Source organism: Boleophthalmus pectinirostris, unplaced genomic scaffold (assembly GCF_026225935.1).
Source record: "Boleophthalmus pectinirostris isolate CB_2022bp ecotype Guang Dong unplaced genomic scaffold, ASM2622593v1 HiC_scaffold_5, whole genome shotgun sequence".
Taxonomy (NCBI): domain Eukaryota; kingdom Metazoa; phylum Chordata; class Actinopteri; order Gobiiformes; family Gobiidae; genus Boleophthalmus; species Boleophthalmus pectinirostris.
In genome coordinates this window covers 15,174,317-15,196,758 of record NW_026571404.1, presented here as the reverse complement: position 1 = coordinate 15,196,758, position 22,442 = coordinate 15,174,317, and the positions used below count along the sequence as shown (strand labels likewise).

The 22,442-nt window shown below is 38.3% G+C and overlaps 1 protein-coding gene across 1 annotated transcript in view; it reads left to right on the top strand.

Moving 5' to 3' along the window:
* ptk7b (protein tyrosine kinase 7b) overlaps positions 1-22,442 on the top strand; it is a 168,265-nt gene that overhangs the window by 89,112 nt on the left and 56,711 nt on the right. Inside the window, exon 2 of the mRNA XM_020933525.2 lies at positions 21,884-22,183. Coding sequence (XP_020789184.1) covers positions 21,884-22,183 — 300 coding nt within the window. The remainder of the gene's footprint in view (positions 1-21,883; positions 22,184-22,442) is intronic.

Genomic DNA, 22,442 nt, shown 5'->3' with positions numbered 1-22,442 from the left:
TAGACAATACGATAACACGATATTTCGGTTATTGTTACGTCCCTATAAATCTGTAATCAAAACAAATCTTTCAGTCCTACCGAAAATGTATACAAATTTATATTATAAATAGCAGGTTGCAATAACTGAACAAACAGAAAAGACCAAAACCAACCAACCACTGACAAAACCAATTAACTGAATGTATGTATTGGTACAAAGATGGTACTCCAGCTGGTTTTGAACATGGTCCCTGTTGTAAGCATTGGAGCGCACAGACATATCCCCCACTGATGTATCTCCACACTATATAACTCCTATTCGTTCAGTGATTTCTTCTTTCTCATTGGCAGTGGCAGCAGGGAGTCAATCTTTGTACCTCTATATGATTTCTTTTTGATCTGAGGACGGGGCTGTAATATTGTTCGGGGCTGAACATGGTCCCTGTGTGTAGACCAGATGTTCCCCAGCTGTGAGAGTGACTGACAGGGGCTTCACATGTGATTACACGATGGTATGAGAGATTGTACATGTTAGCCCTGGAGACGGAGATGGCATTAAAGACTAGTATATGTACTTGGATATGTTGAGAATAAAACACGAGCATTGTCAAAAGAATCTGCTCATCTATAACTGTATTGAAACTAGATACTCTTTAGTGTCAAAACATGAATAAATCTGAATAGTTTTAGGATGATTACATAATATTCTAACATACTAGCGCTTTGTGTTGCCTTGTTTGTATGACAAGCACTCTATAAATAAAGTTTGATTGATTGATACTATCATACTAACATACTAACTATCATGGTATCGGAATGAGTATTGAGTATCAAGTCCATTTTGGTTTGAATAGAAAGCACAATAAAACTTAAATGGTTAAATTTCTTAAATTTTTGTACATTAAACACTATGCCACTTAAGAGCTATGATAGACTTCACTCAAGGTGTGGTTGCAAGTTTTATGTCTCAGTTGGTATTAGAGACATGACAACTATTTTTACTCCTATTATTCAAATTAGGGAAAATAAGTTACCGTAATTTCCGGACTATAAGACGCAAATTTTTTCTTACACTTTGAACCTTCATCTTATACAATGATGTAGCTGATATATAGACAGATTATTTATCAACATAGAGGATGTGTGCACAGCCTGAGTGCAGAAAGCGTCACTGTCTGTGTGGGTAACATGAAGTTCTGATACTAAATGAACATTAGTGAGTGGGATATGTCTTAATGACCCTTACGTGTAAATGACAAAAAGAAATGTCTCAAACTTCAGTAATCAGACAGCCACTCATACCTGATTGATACACTTTTCCCCACCCACAGGAGAGCCTGAAATTTGCTGAAATCCTGCAAGACACTGACATGATAGTAGACAGGACAAGAACTCTTTTTACAGGAGACATGCACAGTAGAGCAAAGTGACATAGTCCCATAATCCTGTCATAATATTGTCATTTCACTAACCTGTTACAGGCACTGTTCAGAAAAAAACATGTAACGGTATTTAATTGAAAATGAAAAAAATATTTCTGTGTGAATATCTCAAGTTACAACGTGGACACCTGCGGCTTATTGACAAGTGCGACTTCTATATGTAATTTTTTCTTTTTTTTTTTCTTTTAAAATTTAGTTGATGCAGCTTATATTCAGGTGCGCTCAATAGTCCGGAAGTTACGATACACACAGTACACACAGTACATTTAAAGACACAATCTATACCTATACGCCACTCTTAATAACATATTTTGAAGTACCAAATATTGTTTCTGGAAATACTGCATTAAGCAATAATATTTGTACAATACTTTATACTGATATTCAAAATTACTCTAAGCATGAGCTGAAATAAACGGCTTATTTGCTGGTTGGTGTTTATAATGAAAATTGCAAAGAAAACATACATTTTAATTTATTATTTTTTTTATTTACTGCATAGTTAGTAATGGAAAGTCTATCTAACCTTAACATTATCTTGAATAACTGAGTCTTGTAAATTAGTGCATTTTTGCTTGATTGTAGATTTTAAAACTGTTACTGCTCCATTTACATTTCTTCACGAAAATGATTAAAACAAACATAATGAAGGACCCCATATAGGTCATTCAACAGTTATGTTAACATACCCTCCCTCCAAGAATCGTCCTCTTGCTTGAACAAATCCCGTAGCATTTCCCACAATGCACCTGTCATTGTTAGTTTGTGTTACTGACCTGGACACTGCTGAAATCCTCAGAGCATGAAGCAGCATCACCACCCATCCTACCACAGTGGTTCCTCTCCCTAATTTAAGCTGACAGTGTGGGCCTGAGGAGGGGCTGGGGCGGACTGTGTGCATGACAGTGATGGGACTATAGAGCCATGGGTCACTGCTGTACGTGGGGGCATTACTATATTATACTGGTTTAGATTTAAAGGGCCCATATTACACTGTCGTGTTCTATATTCCCGCACCCTATTTTCTGATCTGTGTTCTTCACCTAAACTTTAAACATCCTTACTCCACCTTGTAATGTCATGTAGTAATACAGGAAGTGGCGCTACTGTGTTTTTAAACTCCATACACCTTCATCTAAAATTCATTTTGATGATTTCTGTCCTGGAATGGCCCAACTTTACTGAATAAGGATGTAACAATAACCAAAATATTGTTGTATCGTATTGTCAAAGTTCTCACAATAATATCGTGGACCATCACAATATATCAAATCACAAGCCTCTTTGCTTACATTAAGAGTTAAGGTGCAGCAATAGCTAAAAAAGGGCAGAGGGAACTACATAGACCATGATCCTTTGCTCCATTTCAGTGTAGACTACAAGAGGAAATAACAGTTCTAAGCACATTTATATCTTAGTTTTTTGGATTAAGTCTTGTGAAGGTATTTTAAGAGGAAAAAGTAGCATATTAGACTCTACAAAATATCAAAATAAATATCGTACTGTGAGATTTATATCGTGAAAATATTGTACCGAGATTTGGATATTGTTACATCCCTAATCGTGAGCCTCCCCATCATATCGTGCGCTTTCCCACAATATCGCAAATATCGTACCATGAGGTTCATACTGTGACGTTATCGTATCATGAGACTTGGACATCGTCACACCCCTACTACTGAACTAAAGGTAAAAGGAGCTGTCAACTTGGAAACTCCACCTTCATGACATCACAAGGTGGAACAGAGCATTTTGGGCTTTGGAGCTTTGGAGTTATAGATGGACTAATAATAAAGGGTTAGTCAAGCATGTGTGAATGAAGTAAAACACAACTCGAGGTATGTTTTTGATGATTATAACATGACTTAAAGCTCACAAGAGTTGATTTTGTGTAATAAAGGACCTTTTAATAAGATTCTTCTCTTTGGGACATAATGTTGTAATGACTGCACTTATAGACTGTGATGTTGGGTTTCAATAAGGTCAACAGCAGCCATTTTCAAGGATTTATATCTGTAAACTGAGCAGTTTTGAATTGGATTTATTGATTTGTCATTAGTCACACTGATGCGACAGGTGCGACAGAGCGATAACAAATTAAGAGATTGTAAAAACAGCGTCGCCATGTTTTACAATGTTGGATATGTCAATATGTTTTTATAAACTGTGGTTGCTCCAGGCTAGTGCTTTGTCATTTTAACTGTCAGTGGAAAAACATATTGAAATGAAATGATTACACGCATTATTGACAATGCAGGGCAATTATCAATATTGACTATTGTTGTACAAAAATTAAAAATGTGTAGACCTGCCTTTACAGATCTGGTAGATAGCATCAAGACAACTGTAAATAAACACATTACTTGTTAAGTCATGATTAAAATGTTTTTAATAACAATGTGCAACCAAATGTGGCATCATAATATCAAAACTTACCAAAGGCTTTTCATGTCATATGTCAATATTAACCTGCCAAAAATATTGCTGAAAATCCCTCATAAGTTTAATGTGATATTTTATGGGATTTTTATGTGAACCTAAACCAAAGCATGCTACACAGGTCTCCAGGAAGATTAGCTGATAACTGATACCTAAGGTCAATTAAATGCAATTAATCAATGAACCTGCACAGGGACTACACGTGAGAATTAACACTGGTGCTACAACCTGGTACAATGCATCTCTCCTGCTAAGGTTAATGTATATTGTGCACTGTCCCTGCTCATTAAATAAATTAATACATGAATGCAAAATAAATAAATAAAACATTTTTATACTTTCTTTATCTTATTCAAAATAAAACGAAACTGTGCACTTTGGACCCAGTAGAAAGATGAAATGCACATATTTCTACCATTGTTCCAAATTGCTTCAAGTGTACAAATTTGGTAGTACTTTGTAGGTACTTCTAAGAAATATAGTACTAAATTACCTTTAAGCATACTTATCTAAACTATCTCTGACCTTAACCTATTTTAACCCATATCTGAACTTTAAACCATGTTGAAAATAAAAGATTTACATAATGATGGCTCGATTTTTGTCCCCATGAAGAAGCCAGGTCACCATGATGAGTGTGTACTGTACAGATTTTAGCTTCCAGAATGTGATGAATACAGATGACATGCGTGGGTGGGTATTAATAGTTGGTTTTCAGATGCTATGCTCACAGATGGGGGGCAAGAGACAGTGTTTTCCCGTTGAATACATTGTACTATTTATTAATGACTTTTTATCAATGATTAGACCCGTTACACTAAAAATCAGCCTTTTAGCAATATGAATTCAAGCTGCCCTCTCTTGGCCTGTAGAATGTTGTCACGTCAGCTGAAATCCTGCAGTTTATATTTCTCCATATCTGACCGAGGCCCCTGAGCTTCCTGTGCCTCTGCCCTTCACTCTCCTCTCATTTTTCTCCCTCGCCTCACTGCACAAACATGGAGACTAAAGCCATCACAGTTTCATCAGAGTCTGTCCTCCGAGCCCCTCACACACCTGCTCCACCGCTGCCAGTGTTTGTGTCTCAAATGTCAACACGGCGCTGTCTACGGCCCCACTCAGGAATTTTATCATCGTTTTTATAGCGATATTTCTGATTTTTATCAAAGGCTATGCCCACATAAAGGCTTATAAAACAGTCTAGCCATAACATTATGACCACCCAGTTAGTTCACAGGTATGCAAGCAATGTCTTCAGCTGTTCTTGGGCATATTTGTGTAATATTGGACAAATTTCAACACACGGAACCAACGGTAGAAGTAAAGTGAAGAAGTAAAGTGAATAAATGCACAAATTATTATTTAAAAAATTACTAAAATTCTACTTGGAAATTCAGAGTTGATAAAACTACAATATTCAAAGCTTTCACAAAGTAATTTTCTGGGTAGGAGGTACACCACGTATGTTTCCATGGAGATGTTAATGCTTTGCCTGGAATGTTCCAAATTGTAGCATTAAACTTGTATAACCTGCATTTATCTAATTAGTGGTGTTTTTATTGCTTAAATCCCTTGAAAAACATGCGTCACCACATCTTAATACCTCGGCCTGGTGGAGTTACCTGTTTGTCTGCCTGGAGAAAGATGCTCTATGTTTAAAGCCATACTGTGAAACTTTCTAAGCAGTGGGGAGTGTAGTGGGGATTTTTTTAATATGCGGAATCATGTTATTGACATTAACACCATTCATAATCACCTAAAGAACATAAATCACAGGCTACAGCACATGTGCCCAGGACTGAACCAGGATTAAAACAGGACTGAACCAGGTCTAAACCAAGTGTAAACCAGGTCTAAACCAGGACTAATCTTGTACTTGAGAGCGAGATGGAGAACCCTGAGCCCATGGAGCAGGGTGTCCACAAAGTGCGATCGGGTAAAGGCCGCACTTTGCCCCGTGGGCTCTGGAGCTCTGCACCAGTCCTTTCATCTGCAGTCACCTGATGGTCTTCGCAGGTGTACCTCCAGGCACGTCCCAACACTCAGTCCTGGTTCAGTCCTGGTTCAGTCCTGGTTCAGTCTTTGTTCAGTCCTTGTTCAGTCTTTGTTCAGTCCTTGTTCAGTCCTTGTCAGTCTGGTTCAGTCCTGGTTCAGTCCTGGTTCAGTCCTGGTTCAGTCCTTGTTCAGTCCTTGTTCAGTCCTTGTTCAGTCCTTGTTCAGTCTTGTTCAGTCCTTGTTCAGTCCTGGTTCAGTCTGGTTCAGTCTTGGTTCAGTCCTGGTTCAGTCCTGGTTCAGTCCTGGTTCCAGTCCTGGTCCAGTCCTGGTCAGTCCTGGTCCAGTCCTGGTCCAGTCCTGGTCCCTCATCACACAGGTCACTATAGGACAGTGCTGCAGATTTCATGAGCCTATGCAGGTTGTTTTCACCATTGCCAATAGCTCCAGTTTGACATTTAATTTGTAGGTATTTTATGTTTGTTATTTTTTTATATCTCACATTGGGAGAAGTGGGTGGACGGTGTACCCCCGCGTACCACACCCCCCTGTTTCTAAGCAATGGAATAACTTCTTTATACAGACTACTGATGCACCGATACATTACTGATATTGGATATTGGCGCTAATACTGAAAAATTATTGGATCGGATATCGACTTTGAAATGATCAGTTCAGCCAGTACTGTGGGTGGACATATAAACTGATGTAAAAAGACTATTTACTGGTAGCAGTCGGTCCAGAAAGCATCATGTTTGAAGTATTGAAACTGAAAAAGCTGGATTGGGGCTTCACTAATGGAGACAACAGTGACAGACCCTCCTTCTGAAACCTTCCTTGGTGCACCTTTTAAGATAATTCAACCTGTTATGTCAACTTGTCCATTCACTAGAAGACATAATCGACATAAAAAGTTGCATCACACAGCGGCCTATATGCGGTTTTTTGAGGTTTAAAATTCATGTTACGCACTGTGAAAAGCCCCCCACCTGCTTTGACCCAGCCCATTGTCTCATGTGTGAGGTTAAGTGTTGTTATTTCACCACATTACTCCGTGTCTGTCGTCCTCTCGCTGTATCCTTCACTCAGTTTGACATGCACGCTGCTAAGAATGCTAATCGTGTTAGCTCAGCATTCCAGTGAATTCAGAGATCTGCCACACGGGCAAACTGCTGCAGATATGAAAATGTGAGGCACGCTTTTCGGGCTTTTCTGGCATGCCAAGCACTTTGAATGGTGAATGTAGCCATAGAAAACGCCCTGCCTCGATTTAAATGTTTGGCAGATTTGCTGGGGTAGAGCAGAAGTGCTGTGATAGAGGATGGTTGATAGTTTATTAAAGAGATTCGACTTTTGGTTGAAAATGTGGACTAAAGAGTTACATGTTAAGTTTTGTGTGCACGCTTAGCCATTTTAAAACATTGTTAACTGGCATATTTCAATTGCATAAAGTCTCAGACACCTCTTCTTTTTAAGCAAAAGTCATGTTTTATTGAGTGGACTGAAAATGTCATCTGCCGTATTTTTCGGACTATAAGGCGTAATATCAATAACGTTGATTTCTCTTGTCTATTTTCATGCACCGACTTATAAAGCACATTAAGCGAAACAAACGGACAGCACTTGAGACCGATCCCTTAGCCCAGGCATTCACGATCCTTTGGAAGATCGTGGCATATTTCTCCTGGCGTGACCTCCCTGTTTTGGTGAATGTGTATTATGAATGTGAATGTGGGTGGAAAATGTATTTATTTTTTTTAATTTCCCATGAGGAGGACTCAAATATACATTGAGTAATAATGTGTTTAATGCAGTTTTGCACACATTTGTTGACGTTTTACAGAAACAAAACTTCAAACCATAAGGCTAATTTGCATAAACTGTAATTGCTGAAAAAAACCTGCTCTTTCCTTGTGCGCTGATATGGTCAGCTTCTGTCAGACTAAAGGAGACGACTCAGTTGAATATGAGTGATCTTCCTGCTACAAGGCGACAGTGACAGTGTGCATTGAGTCGACTCTTAACTATACTTTGCCCTTTACTCTGCGAGGCTTCCAACTACGGTAGCCGTAATGCTCCGACAATCCATCAAGCGGTCCAGGTTTGTAGCTTACCAAAGTCGTACAAAAAATTTTGACAGATTTTTGAGTGCCGTGTACCACATACTGTCGATTTTTGAGAAAATTAAAGGATTTTAAGTGTGCCTTAGAGTTCCAAAAATACGGTAATTATTTTCTACTTATTTACAACAGTTTACAATTTTACTATCATTAGTGTTAATACACAATGAACTCACTCAGCCACCCAGTCACTTTTGAAATTAATTTGAATCCATTGTTTCCTGTTGTTAGAAAAATTTTAATTTTGAGATAATGAGTTAAAAATGATCCATAAAAATATACAATTAAAGAATATGCAATCATTTTTATTGTCACATCATGATTCACTGCTTTTCAGTTATTGCAGCTCAAACACAGACACTTTTCACAATTCACTTTTACTATTTAGCTTCAGCTTTCTGTTTAAAGGCAATATGAAGATTCAAAGTGTACTTGAATTGTGATCTGGCTCATAAAAGACGATATAATCTCTTTGGCAACTCACCCACCCCTCGTATGTACAAACATTTTACTTTAAACAAAACAAACAAACAAAAAAAGACATTTCAAATTTGATCCTTTTAAATGGAGCGTCCTTTTAAGAGCTGCTGCCTCAGACTTCCCTCTCATCTGAAATATTCATGTTGTGTTTTTCCAGTCTGCGCTCATCGTGTAACCTTCGCCTGACCCCTACTACAACTACAGCTAAATAAAATGTTTCATCTGGATGGTCTTAGATTGTTTTAGATCTACTGCCAAACTTTGGGTGAATCATTTAATAATTTATGCGATTATATTTCAGTTTTTTGTATTACTTCCTAGTACTTTGAAGCTGTAGCTGTTTGTCTGTGTACTGAGAGTAAAAAGCCTGATGGTATCATGCGTTGTGCTTCTTATGTTTAATTGGGTTATGTAAATTCATGGCTGGAAGGAGAGGAGGCAGCTAAACGGATCTGTAACGATTTTATCTTTTTAGAATTGGAAGAAGTCAACTTGACTATTTTGGGCTGTGCTTCCAGGAGGATACTGTCAGATTTTGGCTCTGAAACCAAAAACTAAATAAAACTGAAACTTAATTTACCAATTTTTCTATTCTACCATAGATCTGTATTAAGTTTACTATGAATTGATCTCTTTTAGGAGTTTATCTGTCATCGTACATTTCAAGATCCCAAATCCAATAGGTTTTTCATTTGTTATTTTTCCATATAAAGCTTAAAGGAATCATCTGATCTTACAAGGTACATTTTATATCAAATGCCCTTCCTCATATTACTTTTTCAGGAAGTTCAAGGTTTATTTATATAGCACATTTCAAAACAAAGTGCTTTAACAGAAATACATACAGTATTAAGTAGGGATGTAACAATAACCGAAATATCGTGATATCGTATCGTCAGGAGTCTCACAATAATATCCTGGACTGTCACAATATATAAAATTACGAGTTTCTTTGCTTAAATGCATGGTTTTACAGTAGCAACAGCTTATGAACATCGAAAAATACATATCCCATGATTCATTTCAGTGCAGACAACATGAAGAAATATGTTTTTTACTTGAATTCTTGGGATTAAGGTGGAAATAATCCACATCAAAATCTTGTCATGGTATTTTAAAAGCAGAAACGTGTCCTATCTAAGCTTATATTAGTCTCTCCAAAATATCGCAGTAAATATTGTACCGTGAGATGCATATCGTGATAATATTGTACTGAGAGATTTGGATATCGTTACATCCCTAGTATTAAGGATTATTCTTGGGTTTCACCTTTCTGCACACACCATTTTGAAGACTTTTCCCCATTCTCAAAGGTATAATAGGTTTAAATTCTTAATCGCTATGGAAACTGTTCGAATTTTGATCATTCTGAAGCCCATAGATGGCACAGTGGTCGGTCCAGTCATGTCTGGTATGTCGTTCGTTTGTGAGTTGCACTAAAAAGCTTCTTGTTTTGCTTATAGTCGAACTACCACATACATACAGTACAACCACATCTACATTCTTTAATAATGCAACGCCTGCATTTGCCTCAATAGTTTTTGGTTTTCCCCAGCCTCCCGCTCCAGTTGTCACAGGGATTTAGCTGAGTTAAGCATCCGACGGCGGCCATCTTGAATCTCCCAATCCCTGCCGTCTCCCACTCATTTCAACCTGTCACTTCTAGACACATTTGAGCAGCTGTCCCGCCTTCGCCACGGTCCAATGAAGAGCTCCTCATACCCCCCACACACAAATGCACGCACACTCGGCCCGTTCGAGACAAGTATTCGTGGGCGCTCTTTTCCGAGGGCGTGTGTCTGCCCCTTTTCAGCCCTCTTAGACTCAAGCATGTGTGTCATCCCAGCCTGTCGTCACACCAAAGATGTCTCTATAGGCCAGTGGGCAGCGGACATGCTATCCTCCACTATCAGATAACAGCACTTATCTCAAAGAAAGGGCCGATTCAGTGTTCAAAAGTGGGGTCAGGAGATGGGTATCGGTAAAAAGGAAAATTGGTTGTTCTTTGTGGTCTGGTAGAGTTGGCAAGACACTTTGGTTTTGAGAAAGTGGAGTCTATTTGTTCCAGCCAGAGTTTACAGTTTGCCCGTGTTTGTATGTTTGTATGATTTTTCTTTTCAACCAAATCTACCCCTAGCCTGATTCACCAGCTGGTTTCACTTTGTGGAAACCGTCTGACCTCGCAGCATTAGGATTTGTTGCGTACTTTTTAAATTGACCCAATCTGCTGCTATTTGGTCATGACGTATGTAATGTGCCACTAACAAGGCTAACTGCTTTTCCCAAATCCTGTAGGAAGAAGGGCAATAACGTCTTTCCCCTATAAAATAAAATTCACCCAAACATTCTCTTTGTTCCAGCTTTAAATCCTCGATCTCGAGAATCATTGCGAACACATGGCAAATGTATGGCTCTTTGCTGACTGGCTGGTGCCCGAACTCGCACTTCAAGGGTTTTCGCAAACAGTCTAGTGTATTCCGACTCCTGACCTAGTCGCTGGAGAAAAATGAAATTGAGTGGAGGCACTACGTGGCGCCAACCTGAATAATCTAGCCCATGAGGACATTGGTGGAAATACTAAAATACAGATTAAGTGTATATAAATAAATTGACCAAAAATAAATTAAAACAGATATTACAGTGGTAGATCTGACTACTTTGCACATGAATTTAACCAAATCTAAAATAATTTCATTAACAATTTATCAACTTTCTGGAAAATCATTAGGCTAGTTTTTTTTTTATTTTTTATTTTTTTTATGGCAATTAATTGAATTGCAATCTAATTTCAATTTCAGCAGCCTGGTGTACAACAAAATACTACTTAGAGGGCTAGTCAAATGTTTGGACACAATCTCTTTCAGTGTTTTTGTTTTCTTTATATTTACTACTCTCTGCATTTATTTACATACAGAAAACATCACATATATGGAGTAAGACATTTGTAATTATGTAGCAAAGAAAAAAGTTAAATAAATAAAATCCTCAAGTATCAACTCTTCTAAATATTTTTCGACTAAACGAGTTATTTTACTTTTTTCTTTGCCAAATAATTTCATATATTTGAAGTCTTCTGTATATATCTAAAATGTAAAAAGTAGAAAAAATAAAAGTTTGGACACACCCACTCAATGTTTAACTGGTAGTGTGTATTTTCTTGTTAACTTTGCATGCTAAAGGAATCCTAAATATAACACTAAACTGTGAATTTAAACACAATCTCAACACAATATTTCTCAGCTTACTTTATCATCCATCCCTGGTGTGAAAACGAGCGAATGCACTTCATTTGTTCCCTTTCTAAAACCAGGCCTTCACCGCCCACCTTTTCTCTGCAGGTTTGTCCCACACTTGTAAACGTATATTCTCACACCATAAACCGGCACCATCCCTTTTAAGGCCCTTATCTTAAACACGCTTTTAAAACCTGTCTTATCGGCCTCTCCATTTCACTGTTTCTGTCCTGGGATACTTTGGCAGCGTGACCCCTTCACCTCTGCTGCTTGTCTGGCCCTAAATCTTCCTCTTACGTTTCCCCGTGCCACTTTAAAGCTGTTTTTCCCTTGTTATCCGATCCATCATGGCCGCGCTGTTCCCTGTGTAGCAGCAGAAGTTGAGACGTGTTAGTGGACAGAGGCGTGGGGCGGAGATGGGCCCATTACACTTGGTTTTCACTGTCAGGCGACTGGATGGCGTCGCACACTGACAGCACCTGACGGCACCTGGCAGCACCGGCAGGAGCAGAGCCTTAATGGGACGATGGAGCAGTGAGATTCCCATAGTGGAGACACAGGACCCGCTCTGCTCTCTTTTAACCTCCTTTCTCTCTCCTCGATGTGTATTTTGGGAGGCTTTGATTGAAATCTAGCCACTGTTTGGAAAAGGAGAACAGATTAATATTGTATGAATGCTGTAAATGCCCATAGAGATACATTAGCAAAAGCCTTTTAGCAAATATTGATCTGGAGCTAGAAGGAAGTTTTTCTTACCTGTGAAAGGAGAAATCTTTGACTTTAATAAGAGATTTGTAATTTGAGAAAATATCCCCAGATGTTTTTGTTGGCGTATAAATGTTGCAAATTTTAGAGCAGATTTTGCACCAATATCTAGCCTGATTCATCGGTTTCATTTCATTTAAACTGTCTGACATTAGGATTCGTTCGCTCAATGGTTGGCAAGTACTTTTTTAATTTAACCAATCGCTGCTCTTTGATCGTGATGTATGTAATGCGCCAAATCCTATAGGAAGAAGATCAATAACAGCTTTCCCCTTGATACAATTCACCAAACATTCTCTTTGTTCCAGCTTTAAATCCTCGATGTCGGGAATCATTTGCCAACACAGAAAGTATGACTTTGTCTACATCCATCTTGACCCCTTTGTTTACCGTTGTGCTGTACCACAAACAGGACCCAGACAGGCGCGTCAGTTTGACTTCTTGGCTTCACAGCTCTTTGCTGGTTGGCTGGTGTGTGGTCTACAACTTCCAGGGTTCTTGCAAACCGTCTGGTGTATTCCGATTCCTGACCTAGTTCCTGAAAAGAAATGAAACTGAGCAGAGGCACTAGATGGCACCAGCCTGGCTAGAATGTATCAGGCCATGACCCCTGATACTTTGAGCAGACCTTGTTTCAAAAGGTCATTAAGGTCAACATATTCTGTCTCCTTACTCATGAAATCTGCCGACATTGTAGTTTAGACCTCTGCAAACATGTTCTGAAATGCACTGGATCTTCATTGCTCATTAAAGATCGTATCTTATGCAAAATTAATTCATCTGAGTTTTTAGCCATGGTAGAATATTGTTACCTCATCAAAAACATACTTGGAATTGTGTTTTGTTTCTTTCACACGTTTGAGTAATCCTGAGGTGAGGACTTGGAATCAGACTTGAGTCACTATTTTTAGGACTTGAGACTTGACTTGATAAAATGGACTAAGATTTGGGACTTGACTTGAACTTGAAGGTCAGTGACTTGGGATTTGACTCAGACTTAAGGCCTGTGACTTGAGAAGCACTTTTAAATCTGAATTCTTTCTAGTCTGACCCAAATGGTTCACACTAATATCTTGATCTTGACATTTGTCTCTAAGATCTTGATCTTGAGACATTTACAAATGAAAAACGAACCCTTTTCTACAACTCTTATATACTCTGTAAATACTCATATATAAATATACTATAACTTTTTAAAATACCATTTATCTTAAAAATCATATAAATTGCAAAAATCTAAGATACGTTGGTTTAAAGACTTGAAATGACTTGAAGCTCAAAGCAGACATCTTGGACTTAACTTGGACTTATTTGCCAGTGACTCGAGACTCGACTTGGACTTGCCTGTCTTTACCTTGGAACTTGAGTCAGACTTGAGAGTTGCAAAACAACAACTTGGTTCCACCTCTGGAGTAATCCTTTCTTTTTATTTGTCTAAATCTCCAAAGCGCAAAATCCTCTCTTCCACCTTGTGATGTCATGTAGTGGTAGTTTTCTACCAGCTACCTTCTACCTCCTGTTGAGCAGAGACTGGCTATTTCTGGGCTGAAATCACCCAAATGATTCTAGTGAAGCTGTATGGAGTTTAAAAACACAATGGAGCACTTCCTCTGTTATTATATGTCATCACAATGTGGAACAGAGTGTTTTCTGTCTGATAGAAGTACTTAGCCTAAATATACAGGATGTATGTGTTTGTGATGAGGAAACATAGCATAATCTATCAGAAAATAGCGTAATATGGGCCCTTTCAAATGTGCAATGCAAACTTAACCTGGATGTTAAAAATAAAATTCCAAACTTTGTCCCTACCTCTTGTTTTCATACCAGATGTGACCTACAATTGCATTATTTCTATTATATCCTAGGACCTATAAATAGCCTGAACAAACTGTAACACTAACATTATCTTAAGATATATTGTTTTTTGCGGGCAGTGCTTCATATGTAAACATCTTGTCAAGTACATTTTTCCTCTCATCTTTTCATTTGTTTATTTCCTCTCCTTTTCTTTGAACATCTCCAGCACTTATCATTCCTTTATCCCTTACCTTTGATCTGTTTGCTTTATAAATCATATTCTTTCGTAGTAGCCAGATTGAGAGATGAAAAAAGCTTTGAAGTGTACTGTTTATGTGAATGGGTGCGGCAGGAGACCAGTATTTATATTAGATGTATGAGCGTCTCTACAGTGACGTCTGCAGGCTTCCTCAGAGCTGTCGTGTGTAAGATACTAGTATGTCCATCTTATTCTTCTCAGTCTGTTTTTCAGGGAATGCTTCAGACACATTGTTAAAGCTATAGATGAAGACAACTATTATCACTGATTGCAGGGAACAAGACAAAATCACTCAAAGAAAATGACCAGATGCACTCAACAAGCACAGACCTACTAATGCGCTGGTCGTTTCTTGCAGTGGTGTAGAAGATGTTGTGCACAAACCCAATGTTGGACATCTTCTAGCTCACAGAAAATATATCATTCAGTTACTGTTCTTCCCGTCTGTATATATGGTTAAAACTATTGATCAAAATCATTACTATCATTGCGTAGTAGGGATGTAACGATATCCCTCAATACGATATTTTTTAATATTATATTTCTGTCTACGATTTGTTCTATAGTTATTGCGATATTTTGTGGAGACTTCCTTTTTAAAAGCCTGCTATATTTTGAAGAATTAAGATTTAAAAGTGCTTAATAACAGCTATTTTTTCATGTAGTCTGCACTGACAACACCAAAGGATCATGGGCAATGTAGTTCCCTCTTGTTTTTTTAGTTAGAGCTGCACCATGACAAGGCAAGTTTACTTGTATAACACAATTCATACACAGAGTAATTATGTGCTTTACAGAATAAGGAACACATTAAAATCACAAAGAAAGACATTAAAATCACAATAACAATAAAAGAGACTTGTAATCCAATGACTTGTCATTTGTGAGACATTTGACGATACAATATCACAATAATTCAAAATATTTTAATTTTTTTTTATAGTCTTGGTCGCATCTCAAATTCGACTGCATTTGGACTCGGTCTTGAACGTGCTTGGACTCGATCTTGTCTTGGACTCGAGATCTGACTGCGATCATATTTCATTATGATCAGCAATTAACTTCCTACCGCGACATGTGGCTTAAGTTTGTCTAATAGCTTATTTTATGCCTAAATGAACATTAATCAGATCAAATGGGGATAGATCTATAAAAAAACATTGATATATATGTGCCAAAATAACCGTAAAATACAAATAAATGTAGAAAATGACAAAGATGGTCTTGATTTGGTCTTGATGGTCCATAGTCTTGGTCTTGTCTCGGTCTCGACCCTCAGAGGTCTTGGTCTTGTCCTGTTCTCGGGACCCTGTGGTCTCGGGCAGGTCTTGGTCTCGATTAGAGTCTTGACTACAGTACTACCTCAAATTCTACTTCCACTGAGCTTTCTACCCCTACTAGTACTATAATCAGCACTGCTATGGCACAGGTATTGCTGGTATTGCTACAACTTCATGTATCTACAGATTTCACACTTCATTAAAACCTCACATGTCAACATGCCATGCCCAGTGCAAACTCTGGCGCGCTCTTCTCTTGTCTGTAAATTATTGAAATCTCTCCTGGAAATCCTCTCCTGTACCACAATCGATCTGTTTGTCAGAGAGCATCTCAGATTCTTTCTCTGCTTGTTTGGACAATTATGTGGAGGAAGCTTGTACCCCTGCATGCGCCCAGTTGTAGTCCTGGCACAGCCGCAGTGGGACGTCCCGAAGCGGTGCATGATGGGTAGTTTGGTTGAGAGGCGTCGTCCCATCTGCCGCCTTTCTTCCCGGTTACTCACAGATGGAGCGCTTCACGGTCTCTACGGGGAATTGTTCAGCTCTATTACCCAAGCAGTAAAAGACATACTGTAGCAACGCGCCAGTAATAAATCAAATCAGGATTTCAACTCTGGTCTAAATCAGGAGACACAGAGCACAATGTAACGCGCAGTAAGTGGTCTTCAAACTTTGGTTTAAGGAGTTTACTAGTTGTTTTTATTCAAAGCATTTAGACCTGCAATTTATGCCAGATGCCCTTCCCGAACAACTCCTTGACATTTATACTCACTCTATACTTATACTCTTGGGACTGACACAAACATATGGCTTGTGTTACTAAGCTGATTAAAAACAAAAATCTAATGAAGAAGGCTCTATTGGGGGGGGGTTATTGACTCACTTAAAAGTGCATTGTCTTCGCCTGATTCATCAGCCAGTTGCACTTCATGGAAACCATCTGAACTCTCAACATTAGGATTCATTCGCTCGATGGAGGCGGGTACTTCTTTTATTTAACCAATCATTGCTATTTGGTCGTGACATATGTAATGCGCCACTAACAAGGCTAACTGGTGTATTCCCAAGTACCGTAGGAAGAAGGGCAATAACGTCTTTCCCCTTGATAAAATTCACCAAACATTCTCTTTGTTCCAGGTCAAAATCCTATACCACAACGGCTTTAAATCCTCGATCTTGGGAATCGTTGCCGACACAGAATGTATGTCTCTTCGCTGATTGGCTGGTGCCTGAACAGCCGGGTTCTTGCAAACCGTCTAGTGTATTCTGATTCCTGACCTAGTCGCTGGGAAGAAATTAAATTTAGTGGAGGCACTAGGTGGCACCAGCCTGGCTAGTAATGTGTAACTTTTCTGGTGCTTTTCTCTCTGGAGATGTTATTGCTTTGTCTGGAATGTTTCACAGTATGGTATTAAACCTTTGTATTTTTACAGAGACCAAACCAGACCAAGTTACAGGTCAGATCTATGGAGAGGCAACCCCACTCACAGTCAGAATGCCCGTTTTTCTAGGTATTTTTAAGTTATAAAACCATCTGTAACCGAATAAATGTAAGGTGGATCTGTTTAATGTCATACTGTGGAACATTCCAGGCAAAGCAATGACATATCCATAGAGACAAGCAGGTGATGGACCCTACACAAGAAACGTTACACAGTGAACCTTTAAACAGATATTCATTAATAGGGCTGGATATCATTAAGAAGTTGCTGATACAATACATACCTCGATACACTGCATTTTCAGGTTGATACGATATATTTCAAATCGATTCAATAGAGTTCTATAAAAATAATTGCTAAATGATGGCTGTGATACTGCAAGTCTTTGTTAAACCACTTCTTGTGCAAAGATAATATGAAACACAAACATTTTAATCATCAAAACAGTGAAAATGTTAAATGTGTCGCATAAATGAGTTTCCTTCCATTAAACAAGCAAAAACTGTTGCACTGTAACAAAATAATTTAGTAAAATATACCGAAAATACTCTTGGCGATATATCGATACAGCAGCCCACGATATTGATACTGTATTTCAAATTGGGACTTAAAGGCGTTTCTGTTGGGGGTTTGTCACTTGCTTTTTTTTCCTGAAATGGTATGACATTTAAAGTTATTTACTGTATTTATTCAATTACAGGCATTTTATTGTGAAAATATTTTAGTTTTTTCTTCTTGCAATTCATATTGACATTTCTTCTCTCCTTTCGTTGAGGTATTTTGTTGTAGAATAGAACAATCTATTTTAAGACGTGTGTATCTTAAATAGTTGCAGTTGTATTATGAGCAGAGACATGTTATTTTGAACACACTCCTTAAGCCTCACGTCTGGTGTGTTTCTTTGATCAGTTTGATGTGAACGTCGTCTCTGTCTGTAAAAGCCTGCAGTCCCAGAGCTGCTGTCATGTGTGTGCCGTGCCCTCGTCAAAGCTCATCCTCTCATCCTCTCCTCCTCTCAGCCTCTCATCCTGCGGGGGCGTCTTCTGGTAATGCCTCAGATCTGTGTTTTTGTCTGAAAATGAAACCATACGATTTCTTCTTTTGCATACAAGGAAATCCAGACAAAATTCAACCAAATAACTAAATTATTGGGTTTTTTTTTGACAAATTACATGGTACTTATAGTAAAGAATTGTTATTGAATTTGAACTTTTGTTTTTTGCTTGAAACTGATAAGCATTTGTACCTTCATTTGTCTCTTTGTGAAATCTCTGTCAAATAATTCAGAAAAAAAAATGCTCTATTGAATTTGGGTCACACTATATCAGGAAAATATGATAGTCTAAAACAAAACTATAGTCTTGATATTAAGAATATATTACAAAACATTCAATCTCGTTCAGTCTGGGAAAACTAATCTAAAATAAATCTCCTTTGAACTCATGAATGAACAAGCAATTAATATTCCTGGTCTGTTCATTTTTTTTTTTTTTACTTCGACTTGAGTGGGGCCACCTGCAGCTGGGACAGGGCACTGCGGTCGGTCATTCGGGGTCAGAGATGAAGGTTTGGCTCCTTTTCAAACCAGCCTGATTTAACTTTAGTGACAGATCTCTCCCCTCGCTCCTCTGGCTCCAGTCCTCAAAGAGCTCCACTCCTCTGCACAGGTGTAGATCTGCTTTAGACTCACGAGAAGCAGTCGACCGGTCCTTAAAAAAACAAGCTCGGTTCAGATTGGATAAAACTGTAATGCCACTGGGATGAGTAAGGCTTGTCTTGGCTTAAAATGGAGACAGTTATTGATGAGTTAAATGTGACGTGTGAAGAGTGCATGTTAAGACTATTGATTTAATATTTCACCCGGCTCTGGCTATCTGCAAAAATGTGTGCACTTGATGTCACCATAGAGAACAGATCAAAATAGTAAGGGTTTTGTTATTTTACAAGTTCATACGAGTCTTTGCTTTGTATTGTAGGAGATATTGATCATGGTGAAAAAGGCAAATTTTGAGAAATAATTTACAAAATAATGGATCCCATACTCAGAAACATAATGGCCATCATTTAGTAAAACCCTGCACTGTTTCAATTAGACTGGCTGCCTTTTTTCTAATATTTTTGTTTTAATATTTGTGAATCTTTCCAAGAGGTGGGACCAAGTTGTTGTTTTGCAAGTCTCAAGTAAGTCTCAAGTCAAGTCCCAAGTCAAATACAGGCAAGTCCATTTCGAGGCTCGAGTCACTGGCTTATAAGTCGAAATCAAGTCCAAGTCGTTTGTTTTGAGCTTCAAATCATTTCAAGTCTTTAAACCAAAAAAGTACCAAGTATAGCTTAGATTTTTGCAATTTATATGAATTTTAAGCTAAATTGTACTTATAAAGTCATAGTACATTTATATTTTAGAGTATTTATAGAGTATATAAGAGTTGTAGAAATTAATTTAGTAAATTTTTAAATGTTTTGACAAGATCTTAGAGTGAATCATTACAATCAGAAGAGAACGAATTTGGATTTAAAAGTGCTTCAAGTCTTCTCAAGTCACAGGCCTCAAGTCCAAGTCAAGTCCCAAGTCATTGACCTTCAAGTCCAAGTTGAGTCCCAAGTCTTAGTCCAATTTATCAAGTAAATCTCAAGGCCTAAAAATAGTGACTCAGGTCTGACTCGAGTCCAAGTCACAACTTGCAAGTCCCCACCTCTGCTCTTTGCTATATGGCTTGTGAAATTTAATCAAAAATGAAAAAGTGGCTTTCGACAAAACGCATTTTTGGTTTTCATAATCCCCCCAAATTTGCTCCTCTTTTGGTTTGACTGACATCTTTTAATTAGGAATTTTTTTTTTATTGCACTTTTGCTTTTATATTTGGTTTTGCTAAATCATAACCTCCAATATATTCAGTTGCCCTTTGTGGTGTTTGTTTTTATTTAGATCCCTATTCGCCACTGAAAAAAATGTCTGCAGACTCCCTTGATGCTTTGGTAACTGGAGCAGAAGAGATTCCCGCTCCGGAGTCTCGTCTTGAGCGTCTCAGAGTAAATGTGTGTGAAAATGCTCCGCGGAATCATGTCTATGCTCCGACCACGTGACTCCTCCCTCACGTCCACTCCTCTGACGGGAAAACGGGAAACACATTTGTCGGATAATTTGACCAGGAATAATTCACAGCTCGGAGCTTTGTCTAAACTCCACATTCCTGCTGGAGGTGAAGTGGTCGCCATGACGATCGCTTAATGAATGGAAAATGCAATAAAATCTTAACTGCAGCTCTTTACTAAGACCCACATTCACTTTCCCCGTTTTCCCCTCGCTTCCCTTAGTTTGGACCATCCAGGCCACCATAGTCTACAATAGATGTTTCATATGACTAGGTTTTTTCTGGAAACCACTTTTGTTTGTGATAAAGCCAGAACCACAATACAACATGACCAAGCTTCTACTCGTAACCTTGTATTATTTTGCTTTCATTATGCTATTTTGTGTCCTTACAGAGCTTCAAAAGCTTGCTTTGGTGGTATCTGTGGTGTGTTTGGATATAACTACTATTTTTAGCTCCATACAAAGCACTCACCTTTTCATTGTGCCAGCAGATGTAGTCAGGGTTCCTACGGTCATGGAAATCTTAGTAATCTTATTAATTTTAGTATCTCTTTCACACAACTACATCGTTCTGTTAAGTTATCATTAGGCTTCTATGATTATTTCTGAACATATGTGCCTTTTGTTTAAAAGAGACGACAATAAATGCACTATTATTTGAATGACAGTATTTTCCTGAATGTTAAAAAACTATAATATCAAACCATAAGGTGAGTGGAAAGAGTTAACATTTCATATTTAGCCGTAAAAGTATGATCAGTTCTACACATGTACGTGCCGTAATGTCATGGAAAATTCACTTTAGGTCATGAAAACGTCATGAAATTTTGTCAGTGAAAAAGAGGTGGAACCCCACGTAGTCCTAGCCAGTGTTTTTACAATACTAAGGCTACGTTTATATGATGATGGTCTGAACAGAAAATGCAAAAGGGGCATCATGTCTTCACTTTTTATTCCGCATTTAGACAAGCATTTTCGGGAGGAAATCTGCGTGCATACGGCGAAAAGTGTGTGGAATTTGATTGGGTATGCATGCCAGGCGGCTAGGTGGTGATGTATGTGGTGTAAACGCGTACGTGACGTGAGCAGATCTGATCAGAGTTTTGCGTCTTGGGCAGTGTAGACAGAAACACTACAGCAGAGCGTATTCAGCTTTCCCACTCTGGAGGGTGGCTTCAGATTTTTGCATTTTTAAGCCCCAAAGACACTGTCACCATCTAAATGAAAGGCACGTCTGATAAAATATTTTGTCATTTTTACCCTCAAGCGTTCTCGTTGAAACGGGCCCTGAAATTTGAAATTGATACCACAATACTTCTTTTTTGTCAGACATTTTCCAAAAGTATTAATGTAATTTTCAACCTCAAGCTTGTCAAGTATTTCATATTACCATGTGACCTTGTAGTTTCGATACAGAAGATCAAATCCATGTTAAACTTTTTTTTTTCCAGTTTTGATACATACTCAAATTAGTGTACAAGTTCAGTTCTACTTTTGGTCTTGTTTAGTACTTTTTAGCAATAATAATATCCTTTCTGTTCTTTTCCTTTCTACAGTCTTGTCCCTCCAAGCCTCCGCCGCCATGCAGTTCACAAAGGAGCCCAAATCCCAGGATGCATTACACGGCCGGAGCGCGATGTTGCGTTGTGAGGTGAGCGAGCCCGCAGACGTGACCTACAGTTGGACCCATAACGGAGAGACTCTGCAGAACACAGACAGACGATTCCAGGAGGGCAGCAACCTCAAGTTCACCTCCATCGATCGCAAACTCGACTCTGGAAATTTCGAGTGTGTGGCATCCAACATGGCAACCGGAGAGTTTCTGAGGTCTACCAACGCGTCTTTCAATATTAAATGTGAGTATTTTAATATTTCTTATAGCTCTCTTGTGTTTTAAAGTAGGGGTCATTGGCAATAATACATTTTACAATCCATTTTTGGGGATTTGTCCAATAATTCAGATATTTTTGTGATCGGAAAATGAGTCTGTAAATGTTTGAAGTGATTGAAGTTCAAGTATCGGACAAAAGGAGCACAAAAGTGTAAAAAAATAACTTTTACTTTTCAAAAACAAAAGAATTAGATGGAAAAACGTTATAAATAAATATAAATAGG